The sequence below is a fragment of the Xenopus laevis genome, chromosome 9_10S (genome assembly GCF_017654675.1).
Source record: "Xenopus laevis strain J_2021 chromosome 9_10S, Xenopus_laevis_v10.1, whole genome shotgun sequence".
NCBI lineage: Eukaryota > Metazoa > Chordata > Amphibia > Anura > Pipidae > Xenopus > Xenopus laevis.
Window position 1 is genome coordinate 14,867,726 of NC_054388.1, and position 22,827 is coordinate 14,890,552.

Below are 22,827 nucleotides of genomic sequence, written 5' to 3' on the forward strand. Positions count from 1 at the left end.
AAAAAACGCTGGTGAGTTTTCCGTTTTTCAGGGTAATAGGCTGCAAAAGATCGTAAATTTTTTTTTAGGGTACCCGGCTTTCCCCCTACATTTCCTTAAATATGGCACATAAACTATACACTGGGCTCATGTGTAGGGCAATATAACAGCTTTATTTTATTTTATTAAGGTTCCCTGGGCTTGTGTAATGTATTTGCTGCAACATATACGTCCATTCAAATTTAACTTCCCGGCGTATGCAAATTAGCCAACGCTAGCGCAACTTCGCTTTGCTTGCCGAATTAATGCTAGCGCAACTTCACCAACATTTGACGCCCTGGACGCAGCTTCGCATTTTAGTGAATTAGCGTTGTCCTGGCGAAGTGTGGCAATGCGAGTGAAGCCGTCGCTGGCGAATTTCCGGAGGTTAGTGAATTTGCTCCATGGTGTTTTTGGAGTGGTCCGTGCCGAGAGCTGACCGCCGTGTAAATACGCTAGCGTAAGTGCCATTGCCTAAACTTGAAACCGCTAAGCGTATTAAAGCTGTGGTCAGCTTTATTAAAAACTGCCGAAAACGCAGCGTAGAAACGTATGTGTGTCCATACCCTGAGTGTACAATCCTTATGATGTAAACAACTAGGCTGTCATTAAACATATTTCGAACTATATGCTTAAATTTAATTATAGTTCGTAATTATTTAATTACAATACATTCGTATACAAACGTAAAATTAAGTTGGTATAACAGTGAAGCGGGGTGAACCACAAGTTTATTGGGGTCAAGTGATGGGCTAAGCAGTCAGAGCCTACCTGGTCACCAATCTATACCCTCCTTTACACATATTGTTGTTTGTTCATATTTCTGGAGAGCAGATATACCGAGATTGCATAAGAAGTCCTATTCTTGGAACACGCTGCTCCGCTGCATCACACATGACTATGCGCCGTCTCCACTGATGTGGTACATTGTTCCCAAATGAATGAGCTGTGTTACATTGTTGCACAGTGGGATTCCTCAACTAGTAAATACGGGTCATGTCACCTGTTATCCACTGGGTGGTGCCAGCAACTTAACACTCGCTTAGTATTTCTGCTCTTTTTTTTTATAGCGTTAACTAGTCAGAATGGAGGGTGAAAAGGAGAGGGTCTCTACAGAAACATCAGCAATAGATAGTATCCGTAACAATAAAACTGAACCATCACAAAATGTTAGCTTCTTGGTTGCCGGGGTCAGTGAACCATAACAACCAGGTAGCATTTTAGATTGCAGCCTGGTAGCTAATTTCAGGGGGTTATTTCCCAATTGGAAATTGTTTGCTGTTGCTCTAATAAGATAATGCTGAGCTTGATCGTGTTCTCTCTTTCCTGGAATCCAGACATGAGAGCAGGATTATAATGAGCGGTGTGATGTGTGTTTAGCGATCATGTTACTGTAACAACAGCATGACAGCACAGATGTACATTCCCATGTTTCTTGAATTGACAGCGTAATTGCTACAAACACATCACAGGTGGATGAAGATTTGAATGTCATTATGGTCTTGCAAATAGCAAATGAGGCAAATTCCCTGGGCTAAATATTAGGCTCTCTTAGGCCATCAGTTTTGGGAAATAATGTGACTGTGGGATAGCAGGTATAGTAGGGAGAGATGGTGTCTATAATAACAGTGGATAATAGTCTCTGGGAAGGGAGTGTGACTGTGGGATAGCAGGTATAGTAGGGAGAGATGGTGTCTATAGTAACAGTGGGATAATAGTCTCTGGGAAGGGAGTGTGGCTGTGGGATAACAGGTATAGTAGGGAGAGATGGTGTCTATAGTAACAGTGGGATAATAGTCTCTGGGAAGGGAGTGTGACTGTGGGATAGCAGGTATAGTAGGGAGAGATGGTGCCAATAGTAACAGCGGTTAAATAGTCTCTGGGAAGGGAGTGTGACTGTGGGATAACAGGTATAGTAGGGAGAGCTGATGTCTATAGTAACAGTGGATAATAGGCTCTGGGAAGGGAGTGTGACTGTGGGATAGCAGGTATAGTAGGGAGAAGTGGTACGTAGAATACATATATTTGCAATGGGGATAATAATCCATCCAGTAACTGGCTAGTAGTATTGGCACCCAAGGCAAATAATACTACTTTGCCCAGCACCCTATCATCTGCCTTCCATCTTCTTGCTCATCCAGCCTCCTTCCCCCACCGCTTGGTCCACACAGCTTCTACCCAATCCTGTTCCTTACTCACCCCCTAACTAGCACAATATCCAGATGTGCAAGTTACGGTTTGCCGATACAAAGTAAGCACGGGGCTGCCTTGCACCCACTCTGTACCTTGTGCTATATTGTGACTTTTAGTGCTACCCCTTGTCTATTTCCCCCTAATGACTTTCTGCTTTTAAACCTATTAGTATATTTTACCTATTAATATGTTGTCCTGCACTTTTGTTCCAGAAATATTAGTGGAGGCCAGATTTTGGACACTGAGAACAGATCATGGACTCAATCTCTCTCTGGATTTCAAACAAAATTGATTTTATACGATACTTGATTGTGGGTTTCCCAGAGGCAGAGAATGACTTTCCGCCCCCTTGGTCCATGAGGTCTCCATTCCCAACGTGGAATATTTACTCCAAGGCTTTCCTCTCCGCCTCCCTTATGTGTTATATTGTGGCTTTCTCCATGGGCTTATGGCAAGGGTCAAAACACTGTACAAAGGGTGTGGTCAGGAGAACGTCTGTCCCAGTGTTACATGCCCCGGCAGGGTGGCACCGCCCTCTACTGGCCACTTGGAATCAAATGTTCACTCTCTTCATCATCCTCTGCCTGTTCATTTCAGTCCCGTGGGAATGGGTGCGCTTGTATCAGATGGAAGTGGCCAAGAAAACATCCGTTCTCAGTGAGGTAAGTGCCCTGTTCGCTTTCTCACTTTTATACTACTCTACCCTTCCCAATTTACCCCACTGTTGTTATCTCTCTAACCCTATCATTACCATTGTGCAGCTCTAAAGTCCTATTGGACACATTAAAGTGGGCAGGGCTTTGTTTAGACTAGAGTCCTGCGCGCGTCTTTTTTTTGGAACCCGTACCCGCAACCTGCAATCCGCAACCCGCATTCTTACCCGCTTGGACCCGATACCCGACCCGCAAGTACCTTATCCGCAACCCGGACCCGCTGACCATCAAGACTCAGGAAGTGCTGTTATTGTAAACCGGAAGTGACATCATCGAAAGTAGGCGTGATCAGAAAAAAAGGAGTAAAAATCGGTATTGACAAAACCTGCGGCGCGACCTGCAACCCGCAGAACCGCCGACCCGCATCTATACCCGCGACTGGAACTTCAACCCGCAGGGTACCGCAGGTTTTTGCGGGTACCCGACCCGCTGCAGAACTCTAGCTTAGGCACAAATAAAGCAGGACTTCTGCTTCAAATAAAGACATATTCTCATATGCGTAATTTAATGGTATGTAAAGTCAAATCAATCATTTTTGCTTTTACGGGGCCTTCAAGCTGAATTTACATTTTCCCTCCGCAAATTGGAAGCAGACGGTCGCATTATTCATTTTATCACCCGTAGTTCCCAATTTTGTGTTTTTTATTTTCTGCTCTGAGTCACCACTGTCTGGTTTGGGCCTCCACCAAGCCTTTTCTCTTTTATTGATAGGGGAAGTCGCTTCCCAGTATTTGAAGTCCGGACCGCTAATGGCGCTCTGCGGAAAAGCAATTTGTCTTTTCATTTTTTTTTCTAAATTAAAACAGAAGTTTTAAATATTCTTGATTGGAACAAGATACCCTTGTTTCCTGGAAATAAAATCCCAGGTTGAGCCAAACCTGCACGCAAATCCTGCATCGAATACTTTTCCGGGGTCAGTAACTCTGTTCGCTGGCGTATTGAGTGTAGCTGTTTGTATTAAAGGGGAAGTAAAGTATAAAATATAATAAGGCTAGAAATGCTGTATTTTGTATACTAAACATAAACATGAATTTCCTGCACCACAAGCCTAATCAAAGTTGGCCACAGGGGGTCACCATCTTGTAACTTTGTTAAACATCTTTGCAAGACCAAGACTGTGCACAAGCTCAGTGGGATCTGGGCTGCTTAGGGATCGTCATAAATTATCAAAACAGCACAAGTCAAATAATATCTGCCAGAAGCCGATACAGCAAGACTGATTAATAATCAGAATATGCAGACTGCACTATCTAATGTGGATTTTATAGTTTTTGTATTGTTTAATACAAACTTTCTCTTACTCTGCAGAACCAGTGGCTGCAGCAAAATAATCCTCTAAATAGAATCCCAGTTTATCTGTTTAAATCTGGCTCCATGATCTTTGTCCCTGCAGCTGGAGTTGGAAACAGTAAAGGGGATGTAAAGCCAAAAATAAAATTCAGTACAAATCTCTACACAGTCGCCGACTGTTCTACAGGGAAACAAACAAAGCTGCTTGAGTTCTGCATGGCTGGAAAGTATGGCGGGGCTCATCCTGTTGTTCATAAGTATGATTGTTTCTCTGCAGAGCAGTTAGGGATCGTCTGACAATTCCTATCCACAGCAGTTTTTATAAAAACGGTACACATTTTTTAATTAAAGTATATTGGAGATAGGTTTCTTTTTAATTAAAGAAATTAAAAATTGTATTTTATTTTTTTTCCTTTACATGCCCTTTAAGTCAATGTTTTAAGCATTTGGTGATCAGTTGCAGCCAATGAAAGCTGCAGTTAGTTTATCCATAAGCAGCAATGGCAAGTGTTGTCCATGAAGCGTCCAGCAACCCTCAATGGTTACAGGCTGTTTGGGCATAGAGGGAGGCTCTAAGTTCTTGGTCACAATTTGCCTCCTGCACGTGATTCTTTTGGTGCAATCCTGATTGAGGCACCCTGCAGTGGGAACCCTGTTTTTTCTTATGGCAACTTTTTTTGTCCTAATGCATTAAAGTCATTGGGCGTTTTTTCTTATGGTGACTTTTTTTTTCCAAGTACATTAAAGTCAAAGGGCGTTTTTTTTCTTATGGTGACTTTTTTGTCCTTATGCATTAAAGTCAATGGGTGTTTTTTCTTATGGGGACTTTTTTTTGACTCTATAGCATCCTGACTGAATGAGTTGTAAAAGAAACCGCTGTCATATGGTTCCTGCCAATTTCATACCAACGCCTTCCCCAATAGACATGCACACCTGGTACCTACAGGCTACAGCATAGGTGTTTCTCCCAAAGGCTCCTGGGAGGACAACAGGGCAGCACAGCGTAGGTTCCAAACTTCTGCTTTACACAAGTAGCTGCACAGCAGCCCAATTCATTCATTTCATGAGGAACTTACCCTTTAAACAGGCAGTTGACCAATTGCAGTATGCAAATTCTTTGTAGTTTGTAAACACCATTCCAGATTCATTAATAACGGAAACTTGTGACTAGCAGAACCATTCACAGGGAAAAAAACTCTTAACTCTCATCCTTCGTTTTTTCAAAGTTTTATTTTTGAAGTACATGAAAAGGACAAATAAAAAGACAACTTGTGTTAAATTTGACTTTGCACAAATTTCCCCCCCCCTTATAAAATTATATTTTCTGAAATTTGGACCAACTGATTGTAAAGTAGATGGTTTCTGTCTGGGAGCGGCAGAGCTGTAATCGTCCCCGAAATTTCTATAACTGTTGTTGCGTGAAAACAATATTTAATGTTTAAAGGGGAAATTCACCTAAAAAACTAATTTTTTTTTGTTTAATGAAAGAAAATGTAATTCTAAGTCACTTCCAAATATCCATTCATTCAAGTGCAGTTGTTACTGAATCAGTCCCCCAAATGTAATAAAAGAAATTACAACCAATCAGCAGGTAGCATTTACTGGTCACCTGTATAAAAGCAAGCATCTTATATAAGGTTTATATTTAACTACTGTGGTTTTATTTTTTAAAGGGTTTTTTTTTTCTCTCTTGGGTGCTAAACAACAAAGTTTGGTGTGCTAGTGTGCTTACAGCAAGTTTGTCACAACCTGCTTTACTTTTCAGTTAGTTTTCCCTCCGTTTGAGGGGGTGGGGTTTGATTAGTTGCACCTGAACAGACTGTATAAATAGAACCCCTGGGACTCCAGTGGAGCTTGCTCTAGTGCAGTGATCCCCAACAAGTTGCTCTCCAACCCCTTGGATGTTGCTCCCAGTGGCCTCAAAGCAGGAGCTTATTTTTGAATTCCAGGCTTGGAGGCAAGTTTTAGTTGTATAAAAAATAGATGTACTACCAAACAGAGCCTCAATGTAGGTTGACAATCCATATAGGGGCTACCAAATGGCCAATCACATCACTTATTTGGCAGCCCAAAAACATTTTTCATGCTTATGTTGCTCCCCAACACCTTTTACTTCTGAATGTTGCTCACGGGTTCAAAAGGTTGGGGATCTCTGCTCTAGTGTTAGCTTCTCTTAAGTGTTTGCTCGTTAAGTGGGTGATCTGTAAGTGGAGTTATAAACACCGGAGTTAAGTGGGTGATCTGTAAGTGGAGTTATAAACACTGGAGTTAAGTGGGTGATCTGTAAGTGGAGTTATAAACACCGGAGTTAAGTGGGTGATCTGTAAGTGGAGTTATAAACACCAGAGTTGAAAACTAAAGGAGGTTCAAACTAGGTCAAAACTTTGTTCTAAACCCTAATTTTTATTTTTTCCTGTTTTGATCTGTAACTGGGATAATGAGTGCTAGCAAGATTGAAGGTCTGACTCAGTGCACAGTCTGCCATATGTATGCAGATTTGGAACAAGAGATCCAAAATGCTTACCTCTGTGGTGGTTGTGAGCAAATTACCACTTTGGAGGCTCAAGTTAGAGCACTAGAGCAACAAATTGCAACACTGCGGTCGATTGACAATCTTGAAAGGAGTCTTTTGCTCACTGAGCAGGACCTAGCGGGGTCAGATAGTTTGGGGGGAACAGAACAGCAGCAGGATGTTGAGGCAGCTAGCTGGGTGACAGTTAGAAAATCTAAGGTGGGCAAAAGGAAAATGGAGGCTGATCCGGAGATTATACATCGCAACAAATTTGCCAGGTTGTGTGAAGATCATGGGAGTATGAACTCTGGATTGGCAATTCTAGATGGGGCTCTAACAGCCGGGAGACCAGTTTCTCTAGTAGTGGTGGGGAGGAGAGTAGAGTCAGGCCTAAGCAGATTATGGTTGTAGGGGATTCAATTATTAGGAAAGTGGATAGGGTAATTTGTCGTCCAGATCGCTACAACCGAACAGTTTGCTGTCTACCTGGTGCCAGGGTTCGGCATGTGGTTGATCGGATAGACAAATTATTGGGTGGGGCTGGGCATGACCCAGCTGTCTTAGTGCATATTGGTACTAATGACAAAATAAATGGTAGATGGAAGACCTTAAAGAGTGATTTCAGGGATCTAGGCTCTAAGATCATGGAAAGGTCTTCCAATGTCATCTTTTCTGAAATTTTGCCCGTGCCACGTGCAAGTTTAGGAAAACAGCTTAGGGAGCTAAATGCGTGGCTCAAGTCTTGGTGTAGGAAGGAAGGGTTTGGGTTCCTAGAGCACTGGGCTGATTTTTCGTTGGGGTACAACCTATACAGTCGTGACGGTTTGCACCTCAATGGAAGGGGGTCCGCGGTGCTGGGGGAAAGAATGGCTAAGAGGTTGGAGGAGTGTTTAAACTAGGCAAGGGGGGGTGGGTGAGATAAAGAATTATGGGGAAGCTAGGGTAGACGGGGCAGTGGGGTTAGTAAGGGGTCATGGGGGAGGAGTGAGGGGGCCATACAGTTTACCAGCTAAGGAGGTCTCTCTGTTACAAGGAAAACAGAATAATACTAACTTTACATATAATTCTCCACTAAGTAATGCAAATTTCAAAAGTAAAAGTAGTAACCTCCGCTGTAAGCTGGCAAATGCACAGAGTTTGTCAGGTAAAATGGGAGACCTAGAATTAATTGCATGCTCTAAAAATTATGATATAATTGGTATCACTGAGACCTGGTGGGATGAAACATGTAACTGGATTGTGAATTTAAATGGTTACACCCTTTTTAGGAGGGACAGAGGGATTAAAAAGTGTGGAGGAGTGTGTTTGTATGTAAAGCCTGAATTAAAGCCATGCGCTAAAGAAATAACAATAGCTGGCACTGGTGAGGGTGTAGAATCACTCTGGGTAGAGATTTTGACTGGGCAAAAGGTAACAAAAAGAATTATCATTTGTGTATGCTATAAACCACCTCGTATAAGTGTCGAGTATGAAGCCCAGCTACTCTTGCAGATACAAGCGGCTTCACAGCTGGGTCAAGTTGTTGCTATGGGTGACTTCAATTATCCAGACATTGACTGGGGTAATGGAGTTGCTAAGACAGAAAAAGCTAGTAGGTTTGTAAATATGCTGAATGACAACTTTTTATTCCAGCTCGTTCAAGAACCTACTAGGAATAACTCTCTTTTGGACCTTGTAATAACTAACAATACTGAACTCATCTCTAACATTTGTGTGGGTGAACATTTAGGGAATAGTGATCATAACATGGTCTCCTTTGAGATTCTGTTGCAGAAGCAATTCTATAAGGGAGTAACTAAAACACTAAATTTCAGACGTGCAAACTTTGACAGTATTACGGCATCTCTGCAACATATTAAGTGGGAAATGCTTTTCACAGGGTTAAACACAGAACAAAAATGGGAAGTCTTTAAAATGCTGCTTAATAAATATACTTGTCAGTATATTCCACTTGTAAGCAAGGAACATCGTTGCAAAGCAAAACCTTTTTGGTTCAATAGAAGCGTTGGTGTTGAGGTGGGTAAGAAAAGACGTGCTTTTAAGGCTTTCAAGTTAGCTGGGACAGCCGACATTTATAAGGTACAAGGAGGCCAATAAATCATGCAAAGAAGCTATGAGGCAAGCTAAAATTGATATAGAAAGGATATTGCAGCAAGCAGTAAAAAAAATCCAAAATAATTTTTTAAATATGTTAATAGTAAAAAAATGAAGCAGGAAGGGGTGGGACCCTTACTATCAGAGGGGGGTCAGCTGGTTGATGAAAACATAATAAAAGCGCAGATTCTGAACTCATATTTTTCATCTGTCTACACAAATGAGGAACCAGTAAGTGAAGGTTTCCTTCTTAACAGTACCAATTCTAGTAATACAATTAATGATGCATGGTTCACACATGAGGAAATTCAAAAGAGACTAGAACATGTTAAGATTAACAAAGGTCCGGGGCCAGATGGTATTCATCCCAGGGTAATTAGCGAGTTTAGCTCTGTGATTGCCAAACCTCTTTACTTAATTTTTCAGGATTCATTGAGATCTGGCATAGTGCCGAGAGACTGGCGAATTGCTAATGTGGTGCCTCTATTCAAAAAAGGATCCCGTTCTCAGCCTCAAAACTATAGGCCAGTTAGTCTGACGTCAGTGATAGGAAAGCTTTTCAAAGGATAAGATACTGGACTTCATAGCAAATCATAATACTATGAGTTTGTGCCAGCATGGTTTTATGTTCAATAGATCTTGCCAGACTAACTTAATTTCTTTTTAAGAGAAGGTAAGTAGAGACCTCGATTCTGGGATGGCAGTGGATGTGATTTACATTAAGGAATGTTGGCCTGGAACATAGTATTTGTACCTGGATAGAGAACTGGCTAAAAGATAGACTACAAAGAGTGGTGGTAAATGGAACATTTTCTAATTGGACCAGTGTTGTTAGTGGAGTACCGCAGGGCTCTGTACTATGTCCTTTGCTTTTTAACTTGTTTATTAATGACCTGGAGGTGGGCATTGAAAGTGCTGTTTCTATTTTTGCAGATGATACTAAATTGTGCAGAACTATAGGTTCCATGCAGGATGCTGCCACTTTGCACAGTGATCTTATTGGTTAGTGCTCCTAGGCAAACTTAGTGCCTTTTATTACATAACCCCCAGTGTCCCTTGTGATTGGATATTTCCTTGTGTACCTGGGCCTATCTGCTTTCTACCAGTCATGTGATTCTAGCTCAGTCTCACCGAAAGAGTTCAAGAGTCTGAGGTTCTTCACAACAAACTAATGACTTCACTTCAACCTCCTAAGCGTTAAGATGCTGGTTGTATGGTAACTGGTTGGGGCTATGAGTAACAGTGTTGGGCTGCAGATTAAAGAGTGTGAGTCTAACGTTCTATATAAAAACACTCAAGTTATCCCTCTTTAATAGCACAGAGAACACCCCCTTTCCTACAGTGTCGGTGACAAAAGAGCCTTCTTCATCAGTGGTGACATTTTGGATTGAGATGAGACACAAACACTTCACCGTCCCCCCAAACCCTGTGCCTTTTTACCCAACTGCATATCCCTTCCATGTCTGTATGTCTTATGCTGCTGTTTGTCTCCACCCATCTGTGATCTAGGAATTATTAATAAAAAAAAGATTAAAGAGATAAATAAGACATGATGCCTATAGTAACAGTGGGATAATAGTCTCTTAGAAGGGAGTGTGACTTTGGGATAGCAGGTATAGTAGGGAGAGATGGTGCCTATAGTAACAGTGGATAATAGTCTCTTAGAAGGGAGTGTGACTTTGGGATAGCAGGTATAGTAGGGAGAGATGGTGCCTTTAGTAACAGTGGGGTTAATAGTCTCTGGGAATGGAGTGTGACTGTGGGATAGCAGGTATACAGTGGCGGAACTACCGCGGGAGCAGGGGGTGCGAGCGGGCCAGGGCCCCCCGGCAGTCCGCACGCCGCTATGCGGCGCATATTCCCGGCCAGTTCCGTGTGTACGGAGGGGGGCGGGGGCCCGACCTGCCTGCGCCAGGGCCCGCCCCCCTCTAGTTACGATTCTGCAGGTATAGTAGGAAGAGATGGTGCCTATAGTAACAGTGGGATAATAGTCTCTGGGAAGGGAGTGTGACTGTGGGATAGCAGGTATAGTAGGGAGAGGTGGTGCCTATAGTAACAGTGGGATAACAGTCTCTGGGAAGGGAGTGTGACTGTGGGATAGCAGGTATAGTAAGGAGAGATGGTGCCTATAGTAGCAGTGGGAAATTAGTCTCTGGGAATGGACTGTGGCTGTGGGATAGCAGGTATAGTAGGGAGAGATGGTGTCTATAGTAACAGTGGGATAATAGTTTCTGGAAGGGAGTGTGGGATAGCAGGTATAGTAGGGAGAGATGATGCCTATAGTAACAGTGGGATAATATCTCTGGTAATCGAGTGTGACTGTGGGATAGTAGGTATAGTAGGGAGAGATGGTGCCTATAGTAACAGTGGGATAATAGTGTCTGGGAAGGGAGTGTGACTGTGGGATAGTATGTATAGTAGGGAGAGATGGTGCCTATAGTAACAGTGGGATAATAGTGTCTGGGAAGGGAGTGTGACTGTGGGATAGCAGGTATAGTAGGGAGAGATGGTGCCTATAGTAACAGTGGGATAATAGTGTCTGGGAAGGGAGTGTGACTGTGGGATAGCAGGTATAGTAGGGAGAGATGGTGCCTATAGTAACAGTGGATAATAGTCTCTGGGAAGGGAGTGTGACTGTGGGATAGCAGGTATAGTAGGGAGAGATGGTGCCTATAGTAACAGTGGGATAATAGTGTCTGGGAAGGGAGTGTGACTGTGGGATAGCAGGTATAGTAGGGAGAGATGGTGTCTATAGTAACAGTGGGATAATAGTCTCTGGGAAGGGAGTGTGACTGTGGGATAGCAGGTATAGTAGGGAGAGATGGTGTCTATAGTAACAGTGGGATAATAGTCTCTGGGAAGGGAGTGTGACTGTGGGATAGCAGGTATAGTAGGGGGAGATGGTGTCTATAGTAACAGTGGGATAATAGTCTCTGGGAATGTAGTGTGACTGTGGGATAGCAGGTATAGTAGGGAGAGATGGTGTCTATAGTAACAGTAGGATAATAGTCTCTGGGAATGGAGTGTGACTGTGGGATAGCAGGTATAGTAGGGAGAGATGGTGCCTATAGTAACAGTGGGATAATAGTGTCTGGGAAGGGAGTGTGACTGTCAGATAGCAGGTATAGTAGGGAGAGATTGTGTCTATAGTAACAGTGGGATAATAGTCTCTGGGAAGGGAGTGTGACTGTGGGATAGCAGGTATAGTAGGGAGAGATGGTGCCTATAGTAACAGTGGATAATAGTCTCTGGGAAGGGAGTGTGACTGTGGGATAGCAGGTATAGTAGGGAGAGATGGTGCCTATAGTAACAGTGGGATAATAGTCTCTGGCAAGGGAGTGTGACTGTGGGATAGCAGGTATAGTAGGGAGAGATGGTGTCTATAGTAACAGTGGGATAATAGTCTCTGGGAAGGGAGTGTGACTGTGGGATAGCAGGTATAGTAGGGAGAGATGGTGTCTATAGTAACAGTGGGATAATAGTCTCTGGGAAGGGAGTGTGACTGTGGCATAGCAGGTATAGTAGGGAGAGATGGTGCCTATAGTAACAGTGGGATAATAGTCTCTGGGAAGGGAGTGTGACTGTGGGATAGCAGGTATAGTAGGGAGAGATGGTGCCTATAGTAACAGTGGGATAATAGTCTCTGGGAAGGGAGTGTGACTGTGGGATAGCAGGTATAGTAGGGAGAGATGGTATCTATAGTAACAGTGGGATAATAGTCTCTGGGAAGGGAGTGTGACTGTGGGATAGCAGGTATAGTAGGGAGAGATGGTGCCTATAGTAACAGTGGATAATAGTCTCTGGGAAGGGAGTGTGGCTGTGGGATAGCAGGTATAGTAGGGAGAGATGATGCCTATAGTAACAGTGGATAATATTTTCTGGGAAGGGAGTGTGACTGTGGGATATCAGGTATAGTAGGGAGAGATGGTGCCTATAGTAACAGTGGGATAATAGTCTCTGGGAAGGGAGTGTGACTGTGGGATAGCAGGTATAGTAGAGAGAGATGGTGCCTATAGTAACAGTGGATAATAGTCTCTGGGAAGGGAGTGTGACTGTGGGATAGCAGGTATAGTTGGGAGAGATGGTGCCTATAGTAACAGTGGATAATAGTCTCTGGGAAGGGAGTGTGACTGTGGGATAGCAGGTATAGTAGGGAGAGATGGTGCCTATAGTGACCTAATTTAATTGCCAGGTTGGATTAAGACAGAACCTCATATTTATTTATAATTTAATTTAATATTAAAATATGGAAATTAGTGCAAAACATTGTATAACCAGAGTGAGTTATTTTGCGTCTTGCTTCCAACTCGCATAATAGAATGGTCCATGGATTGTTTGCTAACAAGTGTGTATAGTAACAAGTCTGTGATAACCCATAGCAGCCAGTGTGTCAATAATGCAAACTCAGTCCACTTATCACCTGACTGCATTTGCAACCTTCAGGCTTGAGAGGCCTCAACAGATTCACGTAGAGAACAGGGAAAGGCAAGTAAATTATAATACAATATTCTTCCAACTATAGATTCCCTTTAAAGTTTCTGCAGTTCCACGTGTTCCTTCAGCAATTGGCACACGGGTGCTGTCGGTCTGAGTGTTCTTTTGCCAAATGAATTAATTGGAAAGATTTGCACCTCCTCTCAGATACGGCGGGACCCTCCTCAGCTGTGTTACACCGAACATTCCAGCACTTATTTACTAAATGAGTTTTTACTGGCAGCATTCTGTGTTTGTGAATTACAAGGAGGATACGTTGATGAGCGATTATCAGAAAATTTAATATCGGATTACCAATAAATCATTTTAAACTGAGCTGGAGGCTGTGAGATGCACTATCTCTCTGGGAGGCAACACTCCAAAGGGGAAATGCTTGTACCTTTTCATCACTATTTAATTAGAGCTGAAATCACTTGACGATGGGCTTATATTTTAATATATTTAGTGTTAATCTTCCCAGCAGTTTCCACTCCCAGAAATATAAATATAAAGACAAGGTATGTTCTGGGCACACAATAAGATATACTCTCATATTTTACTGTCCAAGGGAAACAATATGGTACCTTCTTACTGTGTGTACAAGTAGGGAAAGGGAAATAATATGGCAACTACAGTATCTCCCATATGTATAGATACAAACATACAGAAAAGGAATGCTTTGGGCTCACAATAAGCTATACCCTCATACTGTACTAAGGGAAACAATATGGCACTTCTTCCCATATGTATGAATACAAATATACAGAGAAGGAATGTTCTGGGCACACAATAAGCTATACCCTCCTACTGTACTGTTTAAGGGAAACAATGTGGCACCTCCCATATGTATAAATAGAAATATACAGAGAGGGAATGTTCTGGGCACACAATAAGCTATACCCGCATACTGTACTGTCTAAGGGAAATTATATGGCACCTCCTTCCCATATGTATAAATATAAAGAGAAGGAATTTTCTGGGCACATAATAAGCTATACCCTCATATTATACTGTCTAAGGGAAACAATGTGGCACCTCCCATATGTATAAATACAAATATACAGAGAAGGAATGTTCTGGGCACACAATAAGCTATACCCTCATACTGTACTGTCTAAGGGAAATTATATGGCACCTCCTTCCCATATGTATAAATACAAATATAAAGAGAAGGAATGTTTTGGGCACATAATAAGCTATACCCTCATATTGTACTGTCTAAGGGAAACCATATGGCACCTCCTTCCCATAAGTATAAATACAAATATAAAGAGAAGGAATGTTCTGGGCACACAATAAGCTATACCCTCATACTTTACTGTCTAAGGGTAACAATATGGCACCTCCTTTTCATATCTATAAATACAAATATACAGAGAAGGAATGCTTTGGGGTCTGGGCACACAAGCTATACCCCCATACTTTACTGTTTAAGGGAAACAATATGGCACCACCCTCCCATAAGTACAAATACATATATACAGAGAAGGAATGTTCTGGGCACACAATAAGCTATACCCTCATACTTTACTGTTTAAGGGAAACAATATGGAAACCATCTCCCATATGTATAAATACAGAGACGGAATGTTCTTGTTCCTTTTATATAGTTTTTTCTACATGAACTGATTGTTTGCCTTTACTCTTTCATAACCATCCCATTCAGTGAGGGGTGCCTTGATGTTGGGTAATACACAGGGGCACAGGGAAAGTGTCTGTAGCAGTCCGTAGAATGCCAAGAATGTTCCATTGTGTTAATGGGATCATTTTCTAATCCAGGGCAGATATTTACATTAAATCCCTGTATTTGCCCTGCCGTTGCCTCTGTGCTGGACTATACAGAAGTCCTTTTTTGCCGTGAAATTTGTGTTAGAAAATCACAATTTGTTTTTGCAGCCCTGAATGTCATATTAGGGCAGAATGAATGACGGGTTAATATTATAATTGCCCACATATCGTTCTGTTTTCCACGCTTTGCTTTTATCTTGCACGCTGCTTATTGGAGCAGGAATTCATTAGCGTTTTTGGCTTTTCTCCTTGGTGTCTGCGTTGATCTTTTTTTTGTCAAAAACCATAAACTGAGTGGCATGAAAGAAAGGAATCCCGCGAGTGATGGAAGGCAGACCCAGAGTAATTAGCAATGTCCCATTTGCACAATCAAACGGAGTTGTGAAAAATGTGTTATAATGGGGGGCTCATTAATAGAGTGAAAGCCCTGCAATTTGTCATTGACAGAGGAACAATAATTGAACTCAGATTTCAAATTGTGTTTTAAGTTTCAGGTTTACACAGTCCAGGATCCCATAGACACATTATTGTCCCAGTAATAATGGAAATCGCACGTCATTCTTCATTCTACATGTACAGTAGTGTCTGGAGCTCAGCAGTGATTTGTTTAGTTGCACTGAAATGTATGATTTTCCTTCAAATCATTTCCTACATAGTAACATAGTAAGTTAGGTTGAAAAAAATACATCGTACATCATGTTCAACCTTTTAACTCTATTTTAACCTGTGTAACTGCTAGTTGATCCAGAGGAAGGCAAAAAACCCCATCTGAAGCCTCTCCAATTTGCCTTAGAAGGGAAAAAAATCCTTCCTGACTCCAAAATGGCAATGGGACCAGTCCCTGGATCAACTTGTACTATGCACTATCTCCCATAACCCTGTATTCTCTCACTTGCTAAACACCATCCAACCCCTTCTTAAAGCTATCTAATGTATCAGCCTGTACCACTGATTCAGGGAGAGAATTCCACATCTTCACAGCTCTCACTGTAAAAAAAACCCCTTCCAAATATTTTGGCGGAACCTCTTTTTTTCTAAACAGAATGGTGCCCCCTTGTCAGCTGAAAAGACCTACTGGTAAATAAAGTATTATTATATGATCACCACTTAAGCGAGTCTTTCCTCATAGCTAAGACTTTCCATACCTTTAAGATAAATAGATTGTGGGGTAAAGACATGCATTATGGTGGAGGGATAAATGGCATTTCACCAGCTGTCAGTTTGATGGAGAAGTCGGGGACAGATGTCAGTAGTACATCACCTGCCTGAATGTCAACCATAAAGGAACAGGTTTGGGTCCCTGGTACCAGTGAAAGCTTGAGGGTTCAGTAACATTGCTGACTATTCTATGCTTCCTACCTTTTGAAACAGATTGGGGAAGGCCCATTCCTGTTTTAGCACAATTAAGCCCCCAGGCACAAAGCCAGGTTCATATAGAATGGGTTTACTGACATAGGAGTGAGAACTAGACTGACCCCTCTGTTACTCTCCCCTCCATCACTCTCCCTTCCCTCCCCTCTGTCACTCTTCCCCTCCATCACTCTCCCCTCCATCACTCTCCCCTCCCTCCCCTCTGTCACTTTCCCCTCCATCACTCTCCCCTCTATCGTTCTGCCCTACCCTCTGCCCTCCCCACTGTCTCCAAAAATAATAAATCATTTTGAGCTGCTGGTAATGAAGGACATTCTGCTGGGAAACATCCATGTAGGACAGGGTGATGCAGGTGATGGAGGTCTTACATGGGACCGAGGGGAGACTCTCTTCCTTAGCCTTTAATTTGAAGTGATCTTACACTTTTTATTTGGTAGATTGGATAGAAAGTGAATTACAGTTATTGGACTTATTTGATCAAAATGGAGTTTATGGCCTTCCTGTAATTCTTTATAACAGGTTTCCAGATAACCGATCCAATACCTGTATAATATTGCTATTGCACTGTAAGGAATATATTGCTTGCTGTAAATAAATGAGATATCATAAGAAGGTTGTTTCATTTCACATTACTAGTGGTTTTGCTTAGTAATATAACTGAAATGCTGGATGCTGTGGGTTTATGGCTGCACTGCTGTTCCCAGTAATGAGCATTATCTTTTGCTTCCCAGCTGAATCCTTAAGACCAGGACCCTGGTGAGTCTGAAAGCAGCACATGTGCTGGATGCCGGGGGTATCAGGAAAGCCATGAGTGTTTATTAGTAAGCAGAGATGAGACAAGAACAGACTGGTAACCCCATCTTGCTGTGGATATGGAAAAAATTCTACTTTCCCTCGAGCTGTTCATATCAAAAGTAAATCCACTTATACCTGTCTGTGAAGCAAGTCTCATCTCGCACACAATCTTTGTTGCTGGATACCCACTCCGATTGTAAGGTGTGAAAAGTGCCTGGGAGATGTTTCCTCCACTTAGAGATAATGACAATGTTTCTCCCACTCTGTTTTTTTTTTTTGCCCAATGAATGTTCTTCAAACAACCTCTTATCTCTTTTGCTATATATAAGAGATTGGTGCCTATCTAGTGTTACCAATCCCTATTTCTGTAGAGGAATAAGAGCAGAGCAGGCAGTAACCCTTCCAATACTTTCCCCTTGTCTCTGTCCTTATATATTAGGCACCTATCTAGTGCTACCAATCCCTATTTCTGTAGGGAAGTGAGAGCAGAGCAGGCAGTAACCCTTCTAACACTTTCCCCCTGTCTAAGTTTCTATATATATTATAACACAGCAGGCAGTAACCCGTTCAATGCTGAAAAGAACAATATGTGTCAGTATTTACGCTAGTTGCATTCAGATTCAATTACTAGGAGGGGCCTCTTTCTCCCGTGGCCTATTGAACTCTGTAAATTATGAAGGGTTGGATGACAGCTCTGAGAGACAGATATGATATCCCCAGTGGCAAATATTTTCTTGCTAAATTTTGCATTGACATTTAATTACCGGCAGCCAAATAATGCAGAAGAGCCTGGTATGATCCCAGTCTGTACTGGGGCACTGGATTGGCTTAATAAATATAGGGTTTGGCTCTATGACACTTGTCTATCTTTTACCATCCAATATTAAAACGGCTGAGCAAAGCAATTCTGAACCGACGCTCACTCATTATGTACATGCATGTTCCCCACGGCTGCCCCTACCAGCATCGTCACCTGCGGTGGGCATAGTATTTACCACTCACCTTCCCCTCTGTCTGGGCAAGATCCATCTGTGGTTCCTCATTCTGTCTGTACCACCCACCTTCCCCTCTGTCTGGGCAGGATCCATCTGTGGTTCCTCATTCTGTATATACCTCTTATCTGGCTCAGAGTATGTGATGTGGAGGAATCTGAGCACCAGTATTGGTTAAAACAAACTAATATACTGTATCTAGTCTATATCTGACTATATTGCCCTTAAGGGTACTGTAACCCGCAGCCCCAACAGGAATTCTTTCCTTGCATAATTCTATGACAGCCATTCCTCCGACTACTAACATTTTGACAACAAACATAAATTAAGCCTCTGCATCAAGGTAATTTGTTGACACCAACCCAATTGGTTCTGTACTTTTGCTATTCCAGCTGTGTCCAAACTTGTTGCCGCTTTCAAACATTTATTCAGCCTCCCTCCGTTTGAGGTGCAATTCTCTGATTATTAAATTGTCCCATGTTAATTGTCCTTTTAGTGGCATTCTAAGCAGTCCTGAAGTTGATCTTTTTTGTTACCATTGATTAATTTTGTTTCTCTCTACACCCTTAATCTAGAACTTTAAATGTCACAAAATAAAAACCAACTACTAATTAATTGCTTTTTGTTATAAAGCCAGTATTGGATTGCTGCCATAAAGTATGGATGAGGTGCTGTGCTTTTGCCAGGAAAGAAGTGCTGTTGAGTCCAGTCTATAACAGAAGGGAAGCTTTTAAGTGCAAGCAGAAAATCTGTCTCAGTTCACTGTTTGAATCATAACCCTTAAGGTGACCATACACGGGCCGATAAAAGCTGCCGACAGATCGTCGGCAGCTTATTGGCCCGTGTATGGGGCCTCCCGACGGGCTTCACCAATCGAGATCTGGCCGAAAGTCGCCAGATCTTGATCGGATGGGACAAAAAATCGCAGCCGCATCTATTCGTTGATGCGGTCCCGCGATCCAACCGCCCGTTAGGCATCGTTAGGATCCGATCGTTGGGCCCTAGGGCCCACGATCGGATCAGCCTGATATTGCCCACCTAAAGGTGGGCATATCGGAGGGAGATCCGCTCGTTTGGCGACATTGCCAAACGAGCGGATCTCTCAGTGTATGGGCACCTTTACTGGGGAATAGAAATATTGTTGCATTTAATTTAATTCTGATTGGTTTGTGAGGTCATTAAATGCGAGGCTGCGAGTCCATAGCCCTTGGCGCATCCAAGGCAGCTATTCCTGTAAATATTTTTAACTAAATAGCAGAGATGATTATGTGATTAGCACTCGGTATCCCAGCAGCCCCTGTGCAGCCATATGCTCTAAATTAATTTATCAGCTCTGGAATTTACAGCAAATCTTCTTATCACTCTAGGCGTCTCTGCGGCTGATTCAGGTGCGCTTGGACCTGAGCCAGGCTCATTATGGGCTCTGTACATTCTGACACCTTGATATATCCCTGATCTTTATATATAAATCTGTAACAAAATAAACCCAAAATATATGACTTAGTTAAACGTTCAGCACTGTGCAGAGAAGACAGTAAATTGTAGGATGAGTATGTGATGCAGTTCGATTTGTGACTTTTAGCCTTAAATATAACATTTTGAATAATAAAGAATTTTCTAAGGAACTGCCAGGAATATCCTTGTCCCTTGTAGCCTTAAAGGGATACTTTCAGGGGAAAACATGTTTTTTTCAAAACGCATCAGTTAATAGTGCTGCTCCAGCAGAATCCTGCACTGTAATCCATCTTTCAAAAGAGCAAACAGATTTTTTTATATTCAATTTTGAAATCTGACATGGGGCTGGACATATTGTCAATTTCCCAGTTGCCCCAAGTCATGTGACTTGTGCTCTGATAAACTTTAGTCACTCTTTACTGCTGTACTACAAGTTGGAGTGATATCAACCCCCTCCCTTCCCCCCCCAGCAGCCCAACAACCAAACAATGGGAAGGTAACGAGATAGCAGCTCCCTAACACAAGATAACAGCTGCCTGGTAGATCTAAAAACAACACTCAACAGTAAAAGCCAAGTCCCACTAAGACTGTTCAGTTACATTAAGTAGGAGAAATAACAGCCTGCCAGAAAGTAGTTCAATCCTAAAGTGCAGGCACGAGTCACATGACTGGGGCAGCTGGGAAACTGACAATATGTCTAGCCCCATGTCAGATTTCAAAATTGAATCTAAAAAAATCTGTTTGCTTTTTTGAGATGCGTTTTGAAAAAAACATGTTTTCCCATGACAGTATCCCTTTAAGGTCTTAAAGGATTAGGGGCCTAAACCATGGAAACAGCCAAATATTCCACCTCCACCAAATTTTACCGTTGGCATTATACATTCAGACAGGTAGTGTTCTCCCAGCATCTGCCGAACCCAGCCATGTGGTAAAGTGCCATTTATCGACTTATCCATGGTTCTTTGCAATAACGGTGCCTTTACCATTATGTTATTGCTTCCAGAGACTGTTCCAACTGAGGACATTTTAGATGGAGTGTCCAGATATTTTGGCCAACTCGTGTGCATTCATTGCATGCAGAATTATAACATTTTGTGTGCTGAGATTGGCAAATACAGGACTTGCAGTCAATGGGTTGGTCTCCCGATAGGTTCTTTTTTCAGGATACAGTGGAGTAGATGGAGAACAGGAGAAAGACCTATAAGATACAGTTGTGTTCAAAATAATAGCAGTCTTACATCACTAACCTGATCAGTCACTGTTTTTGGTAGAAATTATATTTCTACATGGCAAATCATTTACTAGTAGGTGTAGTAGAGTAATAGTTTGAGGTATTGTGGCATTAAGGAAAAACCTTCTTACTTGTCAAAAAAAACACCCTCAATCCTCAAGGTCCTATTGAGGATAATGCAAAATCAAAGAAATAAATTAAAGGTGTATTTTAAGACCAATGTATTCAAAAAAGTATATCATTTATTTATCAAACAGAATTGTTAAAAGCTGGCCGGCCGGGAAACGCAATAAACAGATAATCCGTAAAATTACATAAAACGATTATCAAGTTACTACAGATGGGTAGTCGCTCATTTAAATTTTAATAATACAATATATACTCCTTGGTTATGATAGGTGCTTGCCCCAATTATGAAATAGCAATTAAGGCTATGAGTTAAAGTTCTCCAACATAGAAAAGTTATGTGTTTAGGGAGTGAGTTATTGTTCTCCAATTTGATAAACCAGTAAAGGGTACAAGGTACTTCTCTCAGTGGATTATCAAGATAATTTGTATTAGGCTGTAGGTGAAAAATCGGGTTTCCAAAGGGATTTGTTGGGGCGTCCCCCACTCCCTATTTTTTCCCCAGCTGTGAATGCCCCCCAAAATAATTGGATTGATCTCACCAGATCCTGCGTTCCAGTCTTTCCTTGAAGGCACAGCCGGGCATAAACTTTTAGTGATAACCAGTCTGTTTATGATTTATCCACTTTGCAGGTATCTTTTTCCCAAAGATCCAAGATGGCGCCTGGTTCACTTTAGCGCGTGCATTCCACTGCGGAGCGCAATTCTCCTCACGATTTCCTCCCACTGTTCCCGATTTTCGCAGTCTTCACGATTTAACAGTTCACAAAGTGCCGGCAAACTGCAGATTTTCACGTTTTTTTCGATGTTGGGGTAAAAACACCAAAAATAATGATCAACCTAAAGCGTTAACCCGACCTGGGTGCTGCAACGCGTTTCGCCTCTATAGGGCTTTATCAAGCAGTTAGAAAAAGTAATAGAAAACCAATGGATCCAACAAGACATGCTGCTGATTCTGTGTCATTGAATCATTAATGAGACTTGTTCCACATAATAGCAGTTTTCAAAATAATAATACCTTGTTCCAAATAATATCAGTGTGGAGTTCAATTAGTAAGTTCATTCATTGTGTGACAAAACAGTTGTCAATTCCAGCCCTTATTTAAGGAAGGAAGGAACAAATGTTGTGCCTGCTGGTTATAGTGTATTTCTCTCTGAAAATCTGAGTTAAACGGCTCGTTTCAGACATAGTTCAGAAGAACAGCGTACTTTGATGAAAAAGTTGATTGCAGAGGGGAAAACATATAAAGAAGTGCAAAAAATGATCGGCTGCTCAGCAAAAATTATCTCAACTGCTTAAAAAATGACAACCAAAACCTGAAAGACGTGGAAGAAAAAGGAAAACTACCATTGGAATGGAGAGAAGAAGAGTCAAAATGGCAAAGACTCGGCCAATGATCAGCTCCAGGAAGATCAAAGTAGGTGCAAAGTTACATGTGATACTGTTGCAATTAGAAGATGCCTATGTGAAGTGAAGCTATCGTCAAGAAGCCCCGGCAAAGTCCCATTCAATAAAAAGACGTGCTGAAGAGCTGACAATTTGCCAAAGAACACATTGACTGACCTAAAGAGAAATGGCGCAACATTTTTTGGACTGATGAAAGCATGATTGTTCTTTTTGGGTCTAGGGGCTGCAGATGGTTTGTCAGACGACCCCCAAACTGAGTTCAGTGAAGCCGGTGGCACAAGCATCATGATATGGGGATATTTCTCAGACTATGGTGTTGGGTCTATTTATCACATACCAAGGATCATGGATCAATGAAGAGACCATGT

At 42.0% G+C, this 22,827-nt stretch overlaps 1 protein-coding gene across 3 annotated transcripts in view; it reads left to right on the forward strand.

Moving 5' to 3' along the window:
- LOC108702636 (chloride channel CLIC-like protein 1) overlaps positions 1–22,827 on the forward strand; it is a 71,779-nt gene that overhangs the window by 15,645 nt on the left and 33,307 nt on the right. For 2 of the 3 annotated variants that reach the window (XM_018238241.2, XM_018238240.2), the window contains exon 2: positions 2,424–2,873. The exons of the other annotated variant lie outside the window; for it this stretch is intronic. In XM_018238241.2, coding sequence (XP_018093730.1) covers positions 2,466–2,873 — 408 coding nt within the window. In that variant the 5' untranslated portion in view covers positions 2,424–2,465. The remainder of the gene's footprint in view (positions 1–2,423; positions 2,874–22,827) is intronic. 3 annotated transcript variants of the gene reach the window in all.